Raw genomic sequence first — 20,862 nt, 5'->3', positions numbered from 1 at the left:
AAACCATCTGCTATTACTACATATTGTGCAGGAAGACCTATGACAAATGTCTTTATTTCTTCCATAGTTACTGGTCTCTTAAGTTTTTCTACCTCTTCCAGGGCCAATTATGGTAATTTTTATTTATTTTAAAATGCTTGTTTATTCTTGGGTTTTATAGAACACCAGAATAGTTCATCAACCACTAAAAAATTTTAAATTGTAGTCAAAAATCATCCATCCCCACTTCAGTGCACCAGAAGCGGAATTTCACAGATGACTTTTACCAACCTTTCAAGAATAATTTCTATATTGTACATGATGTTTAAGAGACTAAAATCATTTTCTGAAGCTGATGATCACAAAAACAAAACAAAGACAGTATACAAACAGATGATTACTGTCCAAACTCACTTGTCAATAAAGATGAAATAAAATATTAGAAGGGAATCCAATAGTGACTGAAAAAAAAAGTCAAAACCAAGTAGAGTTGCTCCCATGAATGCAAGGATGGTTCAACTTCAAACACAAAACAAAACCTTATTAAATGTAAGTTTCCACATTAACCGATTAAAGGAAATAGCTATATGACCATCTCAAAAGACGCAGAACAAGCACTAAATAAAATCCACTTTTGATGTAGAAACAAACAACTTACTTAGATATAGAAGTAAACATCTTTAACCTAATAAAAGGTATTTTTACTAAAACCCCAGAACAAACATCATATTTAATGGTGAAACTTAAGAGTTTTCATTAAAGACAGAAAAAAACTGTTACCTCAATCACTTGCCACTGCACTAGTAAACAGGTCCTTGCCATTTACCATTACCATATAACAAGGGAAAAAATGCATTTCATACATTCCAATTTATACTTTCCTTTAAAATTCTGTAATTCTGTAACTGGGTTCTATCTTATACCTTCTGTGGTACAGTCAAATTTGCAAAATTTTTTCTTTCTTAGTAATATATAAAACAATGTTGCAGGCTTTCTGCTTCCCAGTCTGCAGTACAATGAGGTAATATGGTATGTTTGGGATAGATTCTGTGTACCAGTCTCAGAGGTGGGAAGCTACAGAGGTATTTTAAGTAGTGGAATACAACGTGGTTTACTTTTTAGAGAGATCATTCTCAAGGCTATGTTGATATTAGACCGCAAGACTAAAATGTTAGATCACTTGGGGAGTTTCTGCAGTAATCCAGATGTCCTGGATTAGAACAGCAGTAATAGAAATGATAAGTAAAGCCACAAGGCAATAAGTGGAGTCCAAAAAATTCACCTGGAAGGTCAGGTTACTCTGGGGTAAATGAACAGAAATTAATGAGACAAATAAAGTCAGCCTAAAGAACTAGCAGTCCTGGAAGTCCACCTGGAAAATCCAAATCCATGTCCTGCCAGCAAAGAATTTTAAAATCTCCTTATTTGTGGCTCCTGATTTACTGGACTGATATAGAGATACTGAACTATAAGAATGCAAACTCTCTGCCAAATTTGCCCTTCCCTTCATGATTCACTCCCCCCATAGCTTCTTCTCCCTGATAATAAGCATCACAGTTTACTCTTCTTTGGGAAATGACACTAGTCAGATGAGTGGAACCAATGGCCAGTGTGTTAATTCAAATCTGAGTTACTGTAGGGTCTTACTGTAGTCTGATCTGAGATATGTTTTGAAGATAGAGTTGACAAGAATCCATTTATTCATTCAATAAAAATTTGTTGTACAACCCATATGTGTTATTCTGGGTACTAATGATATAGCAGTAAAAGAAACGGATAAAGTTCTTGCCCTTAAGGTATATTTATATTCCTAGGGCAACCTGACAATAAATTGGTAGTAAAATGTACTAAATGAACATTATTATGTGCCAATCACACTTCTGATACTTTAAATGAAACTCAATCAAAAAGATAAAGGTTTGGCCTCATTTATAAATGAGGAAAGTAACACTTAGAGAAGTTAATCCTACCAAAAGTTATGTAATTAAATGGTAGACCATGATTCGAACAAATCTTAGGCCCACTACAATAGGGGCTTAATTTTTCAAGATGCATAACCTAAGATCTCTTATTGGTCCTTACCACATGCAACCATTTCTTATTTTTTTCTTAATTATTCCTGTTGTTATTCTTCACTTCTTCCTACCTTTCAGCTACTTCTTTTTTTTTAAATTCTTGGATTCTCCTCTTCCTCCTTACCATAAAGGCCCAGACAACATCTGATTTTACCAGTTGGGGTTAATCAGACAGGAAAAAATAAAAGAGAAGATCCATCAAAAGAAGAAAGGGGCCAAAGAATGAGTGTTATACATTTTGAATTTTTGACTCTACCTTCTAAGGAATACATCTGTGAAATAACAAGTCTAGTATAATAAAATAAGAACACTAGTCACTGTTGGAAATATTGAACGATGATGGGATGGTTATCTGCTGCACACATTATCAAGAATTACCACACCATGTAAGGGATGGGATTGGACACTTCCAAGATGCCTTCCAACTTTATGGTCTATTAGTCTAAGAAATTTAGGAAATAAAAAAATGGCCTTCATTTCAAATGGTACATGGTGTTTATATAAACACATTTTTAAACTAATGATTAAAAAATTAGCAGTCTTTCTCCCACCATTTATGGTTTTATTAAACAGGCACCTTAAACGGCACTGACCTAAATTATGAGCCCATCTATAATTTGAAAAGACTATATATTCTAGAGAATTGAAACTAATCTAGGAAATTCAGACATCTATTATTTTTTAGATAGATTATTTATTTTAGAGAGAGAATGTGCACGTGTGAGTTGGGAGAAGGGATAGAGGGAGAGAATCTTCAAGCAGACTCCCTGCTAAGCCCAGAGCCTGCCACAGGGCTCAATCTCAGGACCCATGAGATCAAGATCTGAGCCTTAAAACAAGAGTCTGGATGCTTAACTGACAACTCACTCAGGCACTCCTCTGACTAGGAATCCTCACATTATATATCCACTTAAGAGTATTATATCTATGGCATGATATATGTCTGAAGGCAAATTATACATAAATTAAATAATAAAAACAGACCTTGGTGATTACAACAAAGTAATACTCTGAAGAAAAAGTAAAATCCCAGCTATATTGAGGGTAGGAAACTTTAATAAAGAAATATTTTTTCAATAGTTAATAACTATTACCAACTTAGTATCTAATTGTATCTGAGGAAATTTTCATTTTTACTAAGTCTCCAAAAAAAAAAAAAATTCCTATGTGTTGATTAGAATAGCATTTATAAGCATTTACACAAAATCTTGAGCTTTTATGTTCAACTGACTTTGAAAAATGCTAAAATGCTTATGTTTGTTTCCCCTCCTGTATGACCACTTCTCATTTGCTTTTATCTGGTAAAGACATATAGTAGTCAAACTGAAAAAGACTTATTGAAAGATATATATTGCCATGGGAGCCTGTGACTTCAACAGGTTTAGACGACAATTTTAGCTAAGACAAAACCTTATCTAATATATTCTATCTTTAAAGATTAAATTACTTTGACAAATCTTCAGAAGTCTGGAAAAAAATATAATACTTGAATACTCTAAGGCCTGACTCTGCTATTAGAAAGTGACTGGAATATTAATTTTTATATGGTCTTTCAGAGTATAATTCAGGTAATTCTGAAACTTTTTTTTAGAAAAACCATTTCTCTGTATTTGACTACAGATAATGTATTTCTCCTTTCCTGATATAAAAGTCTAAAGGCCAAAAGAGAAAAAGTGGGGATTCACCACTAACACTATGTCCAGCAGTAATAACTTATATCAGATGCAGGCAGAGACCTGGGAAATTGTTGTCTTTAATATGATTCAAAAGTCCTTTAAACAAAACCTTCCCAAATCTGTCCTGTTTTTAGAAACACACTGCTCTAGATGGTAGTATTTTGTTTATAAAAATGGAAGCAGTTATATAAATGATAGAATGATGGATCACATCAATTACATCAAAAGTAGAGAAAAGATAAATCTGACTTAAAACTCTTGATAGTCATCTACTTCTATGAAATTTTCAGGATCACTCAAAAATATTATCTACACTCTTTTAAAAAAATCCTGATGAGATTATTTAGAATAACCCTTCTTGACTGGTGAGAAATTTGACTAAAAATATTCTAGTACTGCATTGATAAATATCTGAAAAGATTCATTCAGAATCCAAGAAAAAGTAGCCTAAAAGCAATATGCAAACCAAATAACAGTATTTTTATTACCAACTTGTAACCTGCCCATACTAACCTGTATATTTGCAATTGTGCCACTTAGTAAAATTAAATGGGCTACCTTTTCATTATTTACAAGTAACAGAACATGGTCCATTGGGTATGTTCAGTATTAATATCATAATTAAGCAAAAGTTGCATTTGTCGATAAACCAAACAGACCGTTTACAATCAAATATTTTCAAGGAAAATTGCCCAATTGGTCATTTAAGTAAACACACTTTAGAATAAGTACAATATTCATAATATTAATTAAAATGAATACAAATCTCATTTAAGTTTGCCTTTATCAGCTATCACCAGTAAAACCCATGTTTTATCCTCAAGCCTAAATTTCAAGGATGCAATCTTAATGCTACACAATTAAACAAACGAGAAAACTGGAGTAAATCCTTGGAGTTCCCAATAAATGAAGCAAATCTCAAGCAATAAGCATGATTAAACCCGACATTTCCCAAAGCGTATTTCTTTCCCAAATCTCTGGGTTTTTTGTTTGTTTTTTGGTTTTGGGGTTTTGTTTTGTTGTTCTTTAGATTTTATTTATTTATTTATTTGAGAGAGGCCATGAGCACGGTGAGGCTAAGAGGGAGAAGCAGACTCCTTGCTGAGCAGGGAGCCCAATGCAGGGCTGGCTCCCAGAACGCTGGAATCATGACCTGAGCCAAAGACAGAGCTTATAGAGCTGAACAGGGTGAGCCACCCAGGCAGCCCTTTGTTTTTGCAAAATAGCAGGCAGTGGGTGGCGGTGGCGGGTAATAGGGGTGGGCAGAGGGAGGGGGAGAATCCTAAGCAGGCTGCAGACGGGCTCCATCTCAGGACCCTGAAATCATGATCTGAGCAGAAATCAAGAGTCATATCCTTAACCGACTGAGCCACCTACACACACCCACACCCTAAAGTTCTGTTTTAAAGAAATATGCTGAACATGTTCCCCACACTCATGGAGCTAAAGCACAGAGAAGGGGCAAAAAACAGAATAGAGGCTGCGAATGCAGGCTTCTTTCTTCCCAACTGTTCAATTATTTTCTTGTTTTTCCTGTTCCAGCATATGAGTAATCTCAGGATCCTTTTTGTTTTTGTTTTTTTTTAAACACCCCTAAAGAATTTACCAGCCTGGGATGCCTGGGTGGCTCAGTCGGTTAAGCCACTGCCTTCGGCTCAGGTCATGATCCCAGAGTCCTGGGATCAAGTGTCGCATCAGGCTCCTTGCTCAGCAGGGAGCCTGCTTCTCTCTCTGCCTCTGTCTGCCACGCTGCCTGCTTATGTGTGCACGCTCTCTCTTTCTCTGATAAATAAATAAACAAATAAATAAATAAAAGCTTAAAAAAAAAAAAAAGAATTTACTGGCCCTCGGGTGCCTGAGCTAATTAAGCATCTACCTTTGGCTGGGGTAGTGATCTCCTGTTCCTGCTTGTTCATGCCCTCCCTCTCTCTCTCTCTCTCAAATAAGTAAATTAAATCTTAAAAAAAAAAAAAAAAAAAAGGAATTTACTGGCCCTTCTTTTTAGGCAGAAAGAAACGTATGGACATATTTTCTTTTTTCCTTTTTTTTTTTTAAACAGCATCATCTTTAACAACATAAAAACACCCTAAGCCACACTGAATACTATGTGTGAACTTTAGTAACAGCCTAACTATACATTTTCCTCAGTTTCTAGTATAGATAAAACACTTTTTTTCTGAATATATCAATAATATATGTTAATTGCAAACTATTCAATTTAGAAGTTATTAAAGGAAGAAAGTGAAAATTGCCTAGAATTCTCCTACCCATAAATAAACCCTACTTAGAAAAATGTACTCCCTAAAGGCAGCTGTTATTCGAAATAATTTAAAGATTACTGTCAAGAAGTTTGTGTAAAACATTTAAGTACTTACAATTTGGGACCAAGTATTTTCTAAAGATTTGAGTAAGTTTTTTCTTCTTTTCCTAACCATATCAAATACCTTTCAGGAAATAATAAAGTGCAGTGGCTTTCAAACCTTTCTGAAGACAACCCACAGGAAGAAAATCATTTAATATTAAATGACAATATTCACATATAAACATATATGTGAAACAAGTAACTGCCCTTAATACATGATGTACTGATTTTTTTAAATTCTGTTCCACTAAGAGAAATAAAAAATAAAAAGGCTGGTTGTGTTGTGTGCCCTCTTAATTCACTTATGGCTTACAACCAGCAATTGAAAAATCACTGACCTTGAAGAAAAATCCCTACATTTAGTCATCCAGCTGTTTTACAGTTCTCCGAGTAACCAGAATCAAGTCATTTAACCTCTCTGCCTCTCAGTTTTTTCACTTATTAGTGACAGAATTCAAGAGACAATAAAACATGCACCTCAAAACAAACCATATCACCATGAGCAAATATTAGTATTGGTAAGCAAAACCAATAAACCAGGCAATCTTTCACTCAAGCAAAGAGAAACAGATCCAGAATACCCCCATAATTCGTCATGCTACCATCAATACATGATAAGATACCCCAATAAAGAAGGCCCTCTGAAATTGAGTTTCAGTGCTTGGCTCACTCAGAGATTTTGATCTTATTTGATGGTTGCTAGGAAACCAATCCATCCTTCACTAAGGACAGCCGAAGCCCCACCAAATGATTTCCAAGTTACTGGAGATAATTAGAATTAACTGCAGGGCAACAGCACTATCAGATTTTTTTAAGTCAGATTAAAGCTTTGAAATGGCTTAAGCCACTTTTAAATATGGATATAGAGTGGCCCACTGAACTATTTCTCACATGATACACTTCTCACAGTAGCACATTTCTACTGGCATAGCCCTACAGGAAATCTCTGTAGAGATTTATTTTCTAAGAAATTTTACTGTGGCATAAAAAACTGTTTTGGATTAGTTTCAGGCAAGAGTAATTACAGCTGATAGATGCAATACTCGAACAAAACAAATTTCATATATAGCCTTGTAATTCAGCTTGAATTTAAAAAAAAAAAGCTATGATGAAAAGTTACAGTATCTCTCACTTAATATTACACTCCACTTAGTGCAACATTATGTGCCTGGTAGTTCCAAGTTAAATACCACTATGATAAAACGATTAAGCTAATAATTAAAATGAACTTTTGATTATCAGTTTTTTTCAAACAAAAAAAAAAGTGGAACACATTAATGATCACGTGAGAACTTGTTATATACTTAACGAAAACTAATGGTTCATTGGCCAATCATAATAACTACTTTCCTATGTTCCTTAGCAAATGTGTTGAAAGCCCAAGTCTTTAATATTTAGAGTCTGATTTAAGTGTTAATCATTTCTGTGGTCTTATATGGTTGGGTAAATATTTTCAGCCAAAAGCATAAAATTCAAACAACACTGAATGTACTAGAAAACTAAAAGTGAATAAATATTAGCTAGAAATTAAAGTATTTACATTGTGACTAGTAATGAACTGGTCACTTATGGTAAAACAGTGAAATATGAGAGCTGCAAGTTCAGAACAGCTGCTATGTTCAGAAGGTAGGTAACTGCCTTATCTACAATTAAAGTATAATTCACACAGAAGGGACTTTTAAGATTTTTTTGAAAAAAGTAAGGGACTTATGATGGAGATTTTCTAATGTTAAGATTAAAGGAAAATATTGGAAAAAATATATTACATCAAAACATGAAAAAATAGGTAAAACAGGTTTCACTGTGGTGCATAAACAATGAATTCTGGAACACTGAAAAAAAATTTTAATTAAAAAAAACCCAACAGATCAGTATCATTGGCTGAATGGTCTTTGGACTGACAGATAAGAGCCTAGTTCTTTTAGGTAGAAAGAGGGAGGCCACTGAAAAGAACTAAAAATATAGTGTTAAGAGATCTTTTGCACTGCTCCACTGCAGTAAACCACAGCAGAGCTAAGAGGGTACATCAAAAGACGAAATGTAAGAGTAGTAGTAGGAGAAACATCAGGTAGCAGAAATAATCTATGGAGAATCACCTTGGAAGCCTCTTTGTTTCTGTTACAAATGAGCTAGTTTATTCATTCAACAAATATAAGCAGTATTGTATACTCTGATTGTGTATTTTGCTAGGCACTGGGAGGGATACAAATACAAATTAAGCCAGTCTTTGTCCTCAGGAACTTATAATCAAATAAAGAACTTATTACCAAAACTAGTTTAAGTGCTCTTGATAGTTCAAAGTAGCTGTTATAGGACTTTAGATGTACACATTCTCACTTCCAATCACTTCCAGTGATTAGGGGGGTGCTGTTTTGCTGAGGTAGCAGGAACAGAGTTTCAAAGGATGAACAAAATTTTAAACACCAGAGATGAAGAGAAGAAAGGATTCAGGTAGGCAGGGCAACCTTTGAGTTAGCTGGAAGTAGGTATACAGAGTGAGAAGAAGGAAAAAAAAAAAAAAGATTATAACTAGCTTTCACTTCAATTCACAAATACCGGCATGCAGAGATTTTTAAATTTTAATCACTCATGGAATTCTTCTCATCTAAAACAAATCACAGCCTGACTTTGAAATTTATTCCCAACTGCACAAGAAAGCCAATCCTAAAATTAGGTTATACCAAAAATATTCATTTCTACTGAAAGAGGTCAGATAAGAGAGTGAACTGGCCGGGTGGCTGGTGTCCTAAAATGGTCACAGTAGAGGCACTTGTAGTGACAGCTTCTCATGGCCTTGCCAAAGTGCTTTAATTCAGTCAAAGAGGACTATCATTTCAGAAGAAAGACTTCAGACACCATTGTCAAATCAAACTTTGCCTTCTACACAAAAAGTATCAAATATGATTTTGGTGCTTACTATCTTTTGATTTGTGCTCAGAAAAACCACCAAACTCAACCCAATCAGACTAATAAGACTTCAAAACTTTCCTTATTTTGAGTAATTTAAATAGTATCTTTATTTGAAGTTTTCATTAAGACTTAGTAGCAGGTAAAATATCTTAATATTCCTTAACCCAACACTCCTATTTTATATAAGCAGATAATTGGGAGTTAAAAAAACATGGTCCCATATTGTTTCAACTTTGTGCCTCTGTTTACTCATTTGTATAGGATGGTTATTTTGTGTGTCAGCTTGGCTGGGTCATGGTGCCCACATATTTGGTCAAACATTTTTCTGAATGTTTCTGTGAAGGCATTTTTCAATGAGATTAACATTTAAATTTGCAGACTTTGAGAAAAGCAGCTCACACTCCATAACATTGGTGGGCCTTATTCAATCAGTTGAAGACATTAATAGAACAGAGACTGATCTCCCCTGAACGAGAGGAAATTCTGACAGCATACTGCCATGGACTTAATGGCAACTGTTCCCTATAGTCTCCAGCCTTCTCGCCCATCTTGCACTTTGTGGACTTACCAAGCCTCCACAATTTGCTTGAGGGAACTCCTTAAAATAAACTTTTCTTTCTCTTTCTCTTTCTGGTGTGTATATATATGTGTGTGTGTGTGTACACACACTCTTACTGTTTCTCTGGAGAATCCTAATACATACGGTAATGCCAGAACGAGGACCACAGCCTGTTGGTCAGACTATTCATTTCCCAAGGAGAGAACAAAGGAAGAAAGGGATAGGAAGAGCAGTCAAAGGAAGAACAAAGCATGCACCTTTGTTTTTATTTATCTCTAGTTACAGCAAACAGATTAAGTGTAAAAGCAAACCAACTTGTACATACATATTTTAATGTTCTAAAACTAAAAAAATTTGGCTTATATCATAAATTATCTCACAAAAATAAATATTGCATGTGTTTTCTTTCAGGCCCATTCTTCTTAAAACAGCCACACACATATGCATTTATTACCAACTTCAGTCCAACCAGAGTTTCAGAATTATTAAATCTATTTCCCACCACGGATGATAACCCCAGTTACTGATCTGCTACTATGTGATTGTTAACAGTGACAAATAAATCTTTACTAAATAGGATTGTTAATTGTTAAAAGTTCAACTTCGTGTATCAAAGAACTTCGTAACTCTAGCACCTCAAACCAGTAGGTCTATTAATAATGAAGACAATTTTTTAAGCAAAAGCTTCAGTAACATTCTGGGGCATTACTAAAATGATGTTTTTGGGAAGTCTGTGCCTATTATCCATCTTAGTATGATGTTTTTCTTGGCAAGTTAGCAACTCAACCAACTAGTTCAATTCGTAACATTAGAAATCTATATAGGTCTTCTAAGGTCAATATATATTGCCACATTTCATCTAAACCTGAATGAGAAGAAGCAAGGAATGAAATGAACTATTAATTATATTTATTCTTATAGGGTAAATATTTCATCTGCAAATAATAATAAAGAGTTTAAAAAGCCATACAGCTTCTGAAGAACATCTTGAAAGTAAATACTTTTTTACACTGGAGATTCATATTTTTTAAAAAAAGTAGTATTCATATACAAATTTCTAATGTAACTACAGTTGAACATCATGATTTCAAAACTCCAAACTCTATTTTTCAGTTAGCAGAAGGTGGGTACATTAAAAAACAAAAACAAAACAAAACTCAATAACAAGTATTTCTTTAAAAAAAATCGAGAACGAATTCAAGTGGTAAGCACCTGACCCAGTAAGATACAGACGGGGGGGGGGGGAGGGGGGGGGGCAGAGGTGACCACTTTAATGACACAATGGTTCAGCGCACCCTTGTGGGCCTGCGATGCACAGAAGAGTTAGGTGTAAGGAGTCACACACAGATGATACAGGTACTCTCACTCCAAATGGAGAAATCAAAAAGGAAGTGTGACACAAATAATATATTACAGTTTAGAAAATATTTTAGATAAACTGACTACTAAACAGATGACAGTGGCATATAAAGCGGGTAGAGGAGTGCGAGTGGTTTGCTCTGTGTACAGGGATATTTTATCACTGATATTGTTCACAACTGCCAGCATATGGGGACAATACACTGAAAATAACTTTCATCCGTTTCATTATTATTTTTAAATCATCTCCAGACACTGCATCCCTCTGTTATTGCCATCTAGAGTGCACTGCTTCCCCTGGCCCCCACATCCTGGCACATCACTAACAGAGAACTTTGAAATGACATGTCCTACACCATCCCTGGGTCAAAGAGAACTCATTTAGGCTGCACCAATAGAAAGAGCTATCCCAAAAGAGAAATTTTAAAAAATTAAACTTTACAATTATTTTCACTACTGTAGTTAATATTACTGTAACTGGTTTAAGTATATTACACATTAACAATTTAAATACTGGTTTATTTATTTGTATTCATCTAATAAACATATTTTTTAAAGAAGTTTTAATATCCACATTCTTTTTTTTTTTTTAAGATTTTATTTATTTGACAGAGAGAAATCACAAATAGGCAGAGAGGCAGGCAGAGAGAGAGAAGCAGGCTCCCTGCTGAGCAGAGAGCCCCATGTGGGGCTCAATCCCAGGACCCTGAGATCATGACCTGAGCCAAAGGCAGAGGCTTAACCCACTGAGCCACCCAGGTGCCCCCAAACATATATATTTTAATGATGAAAAATAACTATGAAAGGAAAATGTTGTGTCATTTCAGTATAATTAGGGGAAAACGCCCTTTTGCTAGATTTTATTTTTAGAGATCATAAAAAAGGTCAGTAGCTCAAAAGTAGTAATAATTTTTCCCTAAGTTGACTCCACCCATAAAGGTTGAAAAAAAATTTTTTTTTTTTAAGATTTATTTGTTTGACAGAGAGAGAGAGAGAGTGTGTGCGCACATGCACAAGCAGGCGGAATAGCAGGGAGAGGGAGAGGGATAGGGAGAAGCAGTCTCCCAGCTGAACAGGGAACCCAATGTGAGGCTCAATCCCCGGACCCTGAGATTATGACCTTAGCCGAAGGCAGACACTTAATGACTGAGCCACCCAGAAGCCCCTTATTTTCAGATTCATAGAGAGTCAATGGATTTGTCCTACTTCTGTTACATATATCAACCATGAATTTTCCAGTAGTAGTAAAAATAAAGAAGTTCTTTCAACCAAATTTCTGATGTTATTGGTCCCAGTCTAAATGCTTTCTAGGTATGAGAATTACAGATAAAACAAATACCATCAAACACATGGAAAGGAGATTTACTGAAGACAGAAGAGTGAGCCAGAAATTATGACACTGGAACGTCTGATCTGAAGGTGCTGAATACACAGCAGCTTGAAAAGAGTATGTACAAGGGGCAGATCAGCTCTGCCTCAAAGTCTACAGTGTTTTTTCCAATGTTAACACATGTAACTAGAGACCAAATCACCAGTTCCAGCATCGTGTTTATAATTGTTTGGAATGAAGGCCTTGTTATAAATTTTACTATAGTTATCACCTTTACAAAGAAAAGAACAATAAAAGCACAATGTAATTATGCAATAGGGGGATTTTGAGATTTAAATTTATATCCATGAAGAATAATGAACAATGCACAATTTAATGAACATCTTTATCCTAGATGGCTTTTAAAAAGGCATAAATTATTCTGTCATGTAAAATAAAAATAAGAAAGTCAATTTCTGAAGCTTCCAAATTCTTAAAAATTCAATGTACCTTAACATGGCAAGGCTTTTGTTTTTGTTTTTGTTTTCATGGCAAGGCTTCTGAATAAGGTACTCGATTACGATTAATAAATGTGCTACTAATATAGTGAGGCTTAAAAAAAATCAGCAGATTGAGTTAATATCTCCTCTTCTAATATGTAACTTAGCATATAGTATGCTCCAAAAGTTTCATTTCCAAGTTATTCATAAATATATCAATTTCTAGAGTTTGCCTAGCACCTAATAATCAAGCAAACCAATACTTCATTTACAGACTTAAAAGTAAACAAAAGCTAAGGAAAATAAATGTGCCCTCTTTCATTTCTTCAGTAAGTGTTGGCCAGGGTATGTCCAAGACCTAGGATGTATCATATAAACAGCACAACGCTAGACTATATTATGAGACTATAGCACCCTCACTCCCTCTGTAAGGTTTGAAGGTCTATGCAGCACTAATATCTAAAGACAACTAGAAAATCATGTAACTATAAAGGCATCTTTCTAGCTTAGACCTAACTACATCAACTTACCAAATCCCTGTGCAACACCCAGTTAGCATGCAGGTAGTGAATCCCATCTAGGATCTGATATAATAGTGACTTCACCATTCCCCGAGGTAACTGAACTGGCTTCTTGTTTGCTTTAGAAGCTCTGTGAAACTTGATTATATGCTGAAAGAAAGAAAAATATCACCAGAAGCTTAAAAAAGAAAAGAGGGAAAGATAATTTGATGTATAATATATTCCTGCCAGAAAAAGAAACACTCAGGGATTCCCAAAGATATTGAAAATATAACAATAGATTCTGCTGGGTAACATAAATTTTAAATTTGTAGCTAAAGTTTCATTTCCTAAGCATATAATCATGTCTCAGAAAATAAATGACTGCAACAGAGAAGCAGAGAATAATGTGATTTTATTTTGAAAGCATAATTAAAAATTATTTTCAGAGTATACTCGATCCCTGTTTACCTGGTAGAAATTTTCAAGAACAGAATCTTTTTTATCTGCAGTGATTAAATGAAAAGAAAAAAAAAAACACCAAATTTCAAGAGATACTTCTGGGTTGGCTGACACAGCATAGATGTGGTACCTATTTATAATACACGAGTTATAAACAAAGCAAATAGGAAAATTATTTCAGTAAAATACACAGAAGCATAAAGAAATAACATGTAAATGACCAGTTCACACTGAAAATATTTAGAAACATGAAAGATTCAGATGAGAAAAAAAACAGCCTGTACTAACCATTAAAAGTTTTCTAGGAATAGTATCAGTGGACATCTGGTAAAACACAATACCACTTTATAAACAGAAAAATCACTTAAAAATTAAGGTACCTCAACAGACACAAGATCCAATGTTTCAAACCCTCTTGACAGGTTTCTTCGTTTTAATTAAAGCACACTTGAACTGTAAGAACACCTACAATTCAGCAGAAGTCAATTCTGCTATATGTAAAACATAGGTATATGCCTGGCCTCATGTGAACACGAACAGACTCTTGAGCAGTAATTCTGAGTGAATATTTAGCATATTCTTGAAATTAATAAACATAATTAAGAGTGACTTATTTTATATTAGAGGTCAACATTTTCATTTCCTATTTTCTGATGATATAGAAATGGAACATGGATAAGAAATAACGAGTAACTAATGAGTGAAGGAGTTTTCCTTTCCAAAGAAAAAATATATAGCAAAGACTACCTGGTAGGAGATAAATTGTATCAGTCGGCAAGCATATAGTATGATTAATCTATACTTTAACAACAGCATTACACTATTTCAATTTTCTTCTCAGCTATTTTTCCAAAGTATTTAAAAACAGTCAAACAAAATAGAGCTACAACTCAGTAATCTAGAATGTTCTGTCACCTATCCCAAGAAGTGGTGTGATAATAAAGTCTGTTCACCTTAATAAAGGCTAGTGGTTCTCTGGAGCTTAATAAAAATAGATTAAAATACATATTTTTAAAAATTAAAATTTGCCAGAGTAAGAATAATATGTAGGGGAGGTTAAAAAATTGATGCCATAGGCATTTCTTCAGTTAACACTTTCATTAAGGTTTAACAAAATACTTTTTTTTAACCAATATTTTATAACTACAAAAAACTACACTGGGGAAATCTCTTACCTTCATTTTTATTTCAGGGCTATATAATAAATACGCGGTATGATTATCATGAAATTTTACCAACATCTGAGTGATTTTTTTTTTTAATGACTCTTTTTATTGGGACTGTTTTGTTACACTCTGCCACCTTACCCCAGCTAATTCACTCCAATATTCCAATTAAAATAAGAAAATAAAATGGATAAAAGAGGTTTTAGTAAAGTGAATTGTTTGACTTTTATTAAAATGAACACTAAAAGTACTTACTTGACTTCAGTGACTATTAATAAGATGACAGCAAAGCCAATGATGACTATATACACACATCTGGCAACACTGCATGCAGCACAATTTGTAAAAGTATAATTATTTATACCTACATGTAAAATTAGATATCACATACTAGCCTGTTAGGAATTATATTGAATATAATACTATCTCCCATGTTCAATTATTACAAATCACATTTTATTACAAATCATGTTTATAAACCAGCCTAGAAAATTTCTCATAAATTTGCATCATATAATTTGATTTCATGTTAGGCTTGAGTATGAGTATTCAATTCAATACTGGCCACCCTAATTTAACAAATTTTTATTAACAGAATCCCACTTTGATTTGATTAGATTTATTTTAAAAGAACAGAAGCCACAACAACAAAAATATTTACAACCAGCATTGACTTTGGACAATAGTTTCATAAAACAGAAAATTTGATGTCTACTTTCAGTTCGAAAGCAATTCCTTCCAGATAACATAAAAACTATTTGAATCAAACTGCATTTACTCATGGGAAACAGGAATCTACAGAGCAAAAATATTTCTTATAAATCTGAAACGATATGAAACCCATGTAAGTTTCAATTTCTGAAATCTGTTGAAGCTAAAATTATGTAAATGAGGCTAGTTCTAGAAATTAGCAAAAGAGTTTAAAACTACTGTACTATTTTTAGAAGGCAAATTTATTTTTGAGCAATTTTACTAGAATTTGTACTAGTTTTACTTCGAAATTTTGTATTTATATTTACAAACTACAGCTGAATGAAAAATGTAAATTTTAAAGATATTTAAAATTGAGCCAGAAGATTATAATCCCTTGCATAGCAGTATCAATGGCCCGATTTACAATGGTTCAACTTATGATTTTTTAACTTTATGATGGAGTAAAAGCAATAAGCATTCAGGAGAAACCATACTTGGAATTTTGAAATCTGATCATTTCCCAGGCTGGTGACATGCAGTACAATACTCGCTTGTGACTCCGGGCAAGGGCAGCTACTATACCCAGTCAGTAAGGGTAAACAACCCATACATTTATAACCATTCCAGACTCATACCACCATTCTGTTTTTCATTTTCAGTATAGTATTCAATTACTAACATGAGATATTCAACACTTTATGATAAAATAGGCTTGGTGTTAGATGATTTTGTCCAATTGGAGGTTGATATAAGCATTCTCAGCATGTTTAAGGTAGGCTAGGCTATGCTGTGATGTTCCATAGGTCGGTCAGGTATATTAAATGTATTTCTGACTTAATGAGATTCTCAGTTTGTGATGGGTATACTAGGACTGTAACCCCATGTCAGTCAAGGAAGATCTGTATATGTTTTCTCTGGTATTTACTTCAATAAATGCACAACCAATGTATAAATATAAATATAGAACAGTATACAAAACACAGTGAAATACTTAAAGATCTTATTAAATTACTTATTAAATACCAGAAAAAATATAGGTCACAGAAATAAAGTACTTATTAACTTAATGTAATATTGCATTTTTGTTCACTTGCTTTATTTTCTAAACTATAGTCTGTGTTAACATGTTCTTTACACAAGACATAAGTTTTGTGAGTATATTTCAAAATTATTTTGGCTATCCTGCTATTTTCTTTAGATATATCATAAACTCTTATCCCCAAGATGGCATTTCAGACTTTCAAAGAACATAAAGGAGTAAATTTTATAGTTACCCAAGACTTCTGTAAATACCAATTTTAAAAATGATCTAGTGAGTAAATGCAAAATACTGAGTTAGCTGTTTGTAATTCAGCTATTTAGCTAAGTTAAATTTAAATTCTCAGTTTAATAATAATTTTTATCAATATTAACATCATTTTTGTCATTGTATTAGCTAACCTAATAAAACTAATCTAATAGACTGTAATTACTTGACTTTGAGAATCTTCAAGGATTTAAGTGGGAGCTCTCTTCCACAAAGAATTCTTCCTATATAAGAACATGCCCAATTCAAGTAAGTACATTGAACTTCTGCTGATGGAAATAAGAAATGCATTAGAACATGGAGTATTAAATATGAATAATATTCAATAAATGATTAGTAGTATGTTACATTTGTATAGTACACTTAGTTTATAAAGTTTTTCAAGTACAAAATTGCTCTTCAGAAAAATCCTGTAAAAAAGCAGGAAAAGTACCACATTTTACAAATGGGGTTGGGGGAACTACGACTTCAGAGCCATTAAGAGACTTGCTTAATGTCATATGACAAAAAACAAATAGACAAAATGTCATATGACGAAAAACAGACAGACAAAAAACCGTTAAGTCTCAGTCTAGTCTTCCAAATATAACATACTTATCTTCCTATATAAGGATACCACTTTCTCATTTTATATTCCTTTATAGAGTAAAAGGAAACATGCTGCTTTTAAATTCTATAACAAAAAAGCTATTACAGTGACTTTTAAAAATTTTATCAAAAATCTACAGCTAGGAAACAATACTGAATAACTCTTATTCTTACACTCTTCAGATTGTACTATTTTTCTGTAGCATGTTACAAAGTTTACACTGATAAGATCAAAGTGTAGTAATACAAAGCAAAATACCCTAGACTTGGTAATTCATCAATCACCTTCTATGAGGTTACTTTTATTTTTAAAATGTAAATCTCATAGTAAGATAAAATTGTTTCTAGTCACTCTTAATCCCTGACTGAAACCAATGGCTTGATGTCTACCAGCAATTCACCTTACCCAGAGGTCATGTTCAGCGTAGTCAAACAGAAGCCATACTTTCCTATCAGCATGAGACAGAAAAACCTTTTGAAGAGAGATGACATTTGGATGCTTAAGCTCTCGAAGTAACTGCAAAACAAGGAAGAGCAATTAAAAATCTTTGCCATGAAAATGTTAAGTAAATCATATATTTGTAATTCACAGAAATACAAACCCAATGGTAATCAATCCTAAAAATCTAGTAAGTACCCACACTATTTTGAAAGTGTCCTGATACGTGCTTCAGTAACAAATGTACAAAACTCTGGAGAAAAGATACTGAGAAGATATAACTGAGTAAATCTATTTTGTTGTTATTGTTTAGTTGGTTTTTATGTTTGTTTTGATTTTTAATTGTGATAAAATATACAAGATTAAAATCACCATTTTAACAATTTTAAGTGTACAATTCAATAGCTTTGAAAAAACTAACTGCAACGTTAGAAAATGTAACATTTGTCAATATCAAATATCAGATGAGAATTAAAATCTAATTCTGTGAGATATAGCATCTTTTTTTTAGGCACTAAATTATACAGTTGATTAAGATTTTATAAACTTTTAATAAAATATTAAAGAACTTATACAGACAGAGGCATCCAAGCAGAACATATTTTTATGGCTTAACCTTTCTCATTTCCTAGAAGGACATTCTATTTAAAATCTTTTATTACCTTACTTCATTCTCATTTATTAACCAAAGTGGGCCTAATAACCCATCAGTTAAAAACTATTCCTACTCTGCCAGGAAAAAAAAAAGGAACAACAGCAGTAACAATGTCAAGAAAAAATTTCTCATGAAGCCTGATACTATGTCTTTATCAGTTAAAACCGAGTTACACAGTGCCTTCCAAATGCTTTCCAAATACATGACAGCCATGTGAGAAAGTCAAGGTTTTAGAACTTATGACTTTAGCACCTTTTATAAGAACACTGCTACCAAAACAAGAATTAATATAAATGCAATGTTAACAATATATTAGGGACTCTGAAATGAATTCAGCCAAGGAAAGACTATGAATGGACTATCTATTAAATACTCATTTATATTTATCATTATTCTCTGGAAAGTGATAATTACTTTATTGAGGAGGAAGATTAAATTCAAGTTATAGATTTCTGCTTTTAGAATATAATTTCAAACTTACGAGACTTCAGAGATTATACACAAAGTTCCAGAAACCTAAAGGTCAATATCTAAGATTAACCATTTCCTAATTAATAAAGAAGGCAAAGAATCTGATAGGGAAAGTCTAGACTACGGGATTACCCAGGATCATCCAGCTGGCTCCAGAGCTAAGCCCAGTGCTAAGTTCATCTTAGTTCTGGGTCAGTGTTTTCTCCATTACCTCATGATTGGAATACACTTCTCAGGTACTATTTCAAATGCTTTCTGGAAACTGGCAGGGTAGAAATTATAACAAACTCCAAAGCTCTGGCAAAAATTCTCTCCAATTATTAGAAACCTACATATAAAGCTATTCTTAGTATCTCCTCAATTTCACCTCCAAGATAAGGCTTAGCTCATGTACTGGAAAAAAACAAAAACAAAAACAAAAACAAAAAACAAAACCAGCAGCAACCATTTTATTAAGTTCTTCGTAAGTGCCAGGTATGGTGCTAAACATAAGACATGCATTATGTCACTGAATCATGAATTACCCTATCAAATATTGATATTACTTCTAATTTTATAAATGAGGAAATAGTGGTTTGAGGGGATTAAATAATTTGCTCATGATCACAGTCCTAGGTAGTGGTTCAAATCAGGATTTTAATGCTTTTAAAATTAATTAGTTGGCTTTTAAAAGTACAAAGTCAGCACTCTAAGGTCTAATACCAACACTTTTTTTTTAAAGATTTTATTTATTTGACAGAGAGAGAGAGCACAAGCAGGCACAGAGGCAGGCAGGGAGAGAGTGAGAAGCAGGCTCTCGGCTGAGCTGGGAGACCAATGCAGGGGGCAGGGCTCGATCCCACGACCGTAGTCATGACCTCAGCTGAAGGCACAGACTGAGCCACCCAGGTGCCCCAAATACCAATACTTTCTAAGACCTAATACACTGGGGGACTATTTCTCCTTACATTCCAGAGGCACGAGTATTTTAAGTATATATTAGGTTGTGAACTGGCCAATGGCAGCTATGTGTTTTGCTCACCATTGCTACCTTCTAGCACCCTGCCTAGGCACCTGGTAGGGACTCATTAAGTTTCTGGTGAATAATGAATTTGTGAATAAATAATACATACAAATTAAAAGGCATCATACTACACACCTTTTGCTTCTGATCTGTGGACTAAGATCACTGCTTTTATCATAAAACCTTATTGCACTTCTTCAAAAAATCTACGTCTTAAAAAAGCTAATCCTCTTCTATTTTTAAACCATCCAGCTGATTGGTCAGACAACGAATCTTCCAGGGTAATGACTTAATAATATATTAACAGTAAGAACTATCATTTTTATAAGTAATTATAATCATAAGTAAGTAATTAAGTAACAGAGTTATGGACTGAATCTCCCCAAATTTTTGTTGAAGCCTTAACCCCCAGTGCCTCAGAATGTGATTGTATTTGAAGACAAGGCCTTTATAGAGGCAACTGAGTTAAAATAAGGTCAGTAGGGTGGCCCTAGTCCAATCTGAATGGTGACCTTGTAAGAGGAGGAGGTTAGGACACATAGAGAGACACCAGGGCAGCTTGTACAGATAGAGAGCCACTGAAGAGGCCATAAGAGGGTGGTTGTCTGCAAACCTAGGAAAAGCCGCAGAAGAAACCAACTCTGCAGACTCTGAGAAAGTTTCTGTTGTCAACCAGTTCATAGTATTTTGTTCTGGCAGCCTTGGCAAACTAATACAGTAAATAACTACTATTACTAAGTAAAACACTCTAATATTGGGTGTTTTAAAGGAGATTTATCAGGAGATGAGTCAGTATGGGGTTAGAGATAGAAACTGAGTTTCAGTGGGGAATCACGTCTAAGTCAATATT

The 20,862-nt window shown here is 33.8% G+C and overlaps 1 protein-coding gene across 3 annotated transcripts in view; it reads right to left on the bottom strand.

The window, feature by feature from the left end:
* The window catches only part of CDK8 (cyclin dependent kinase 8), a 120,858-nt gene that overhangs the window by 31,893 nt on the left and 68,103 nt on the right, over nt 1-20,862 (bottom strand). For all 3 annotated transcript variants that reach the window (XM_045978310.1, XM_045978311.1, XM_045978312.1), the window contains exons 3-4: nt 17,851-17,961; nt 13,260-13,400 (exon numbers count right to left, since the gene is read on the bottom strand). In XM_045978310.1, coding sequence (XP_045834266.1) covers nt 13,260-13,400; nt 17,851-17,961 — 252 coding nt within the window. The remainder of the gene's footprint in view (nt 1-13,259; nt 13,401-17,850; nt 17,962-20,862) is intronic.

Source organism: Meles meles, chromosome 14 (genome assembly GCF_922984935.1).
Source record: "Meles meles chromosome 14, mMelMel3.1 paternal haplotype, whole genome shotgun sequence".
NCBI lineage: Eukaryota > Metazoa > Chordata > Mammalia > Carnivora > Mustelidae > Meles > Meles meles.
Note: the sequence above shows the minus strand (reverse complement) of the source record. Positions and strands in the feature narration are given on the sequence as shown.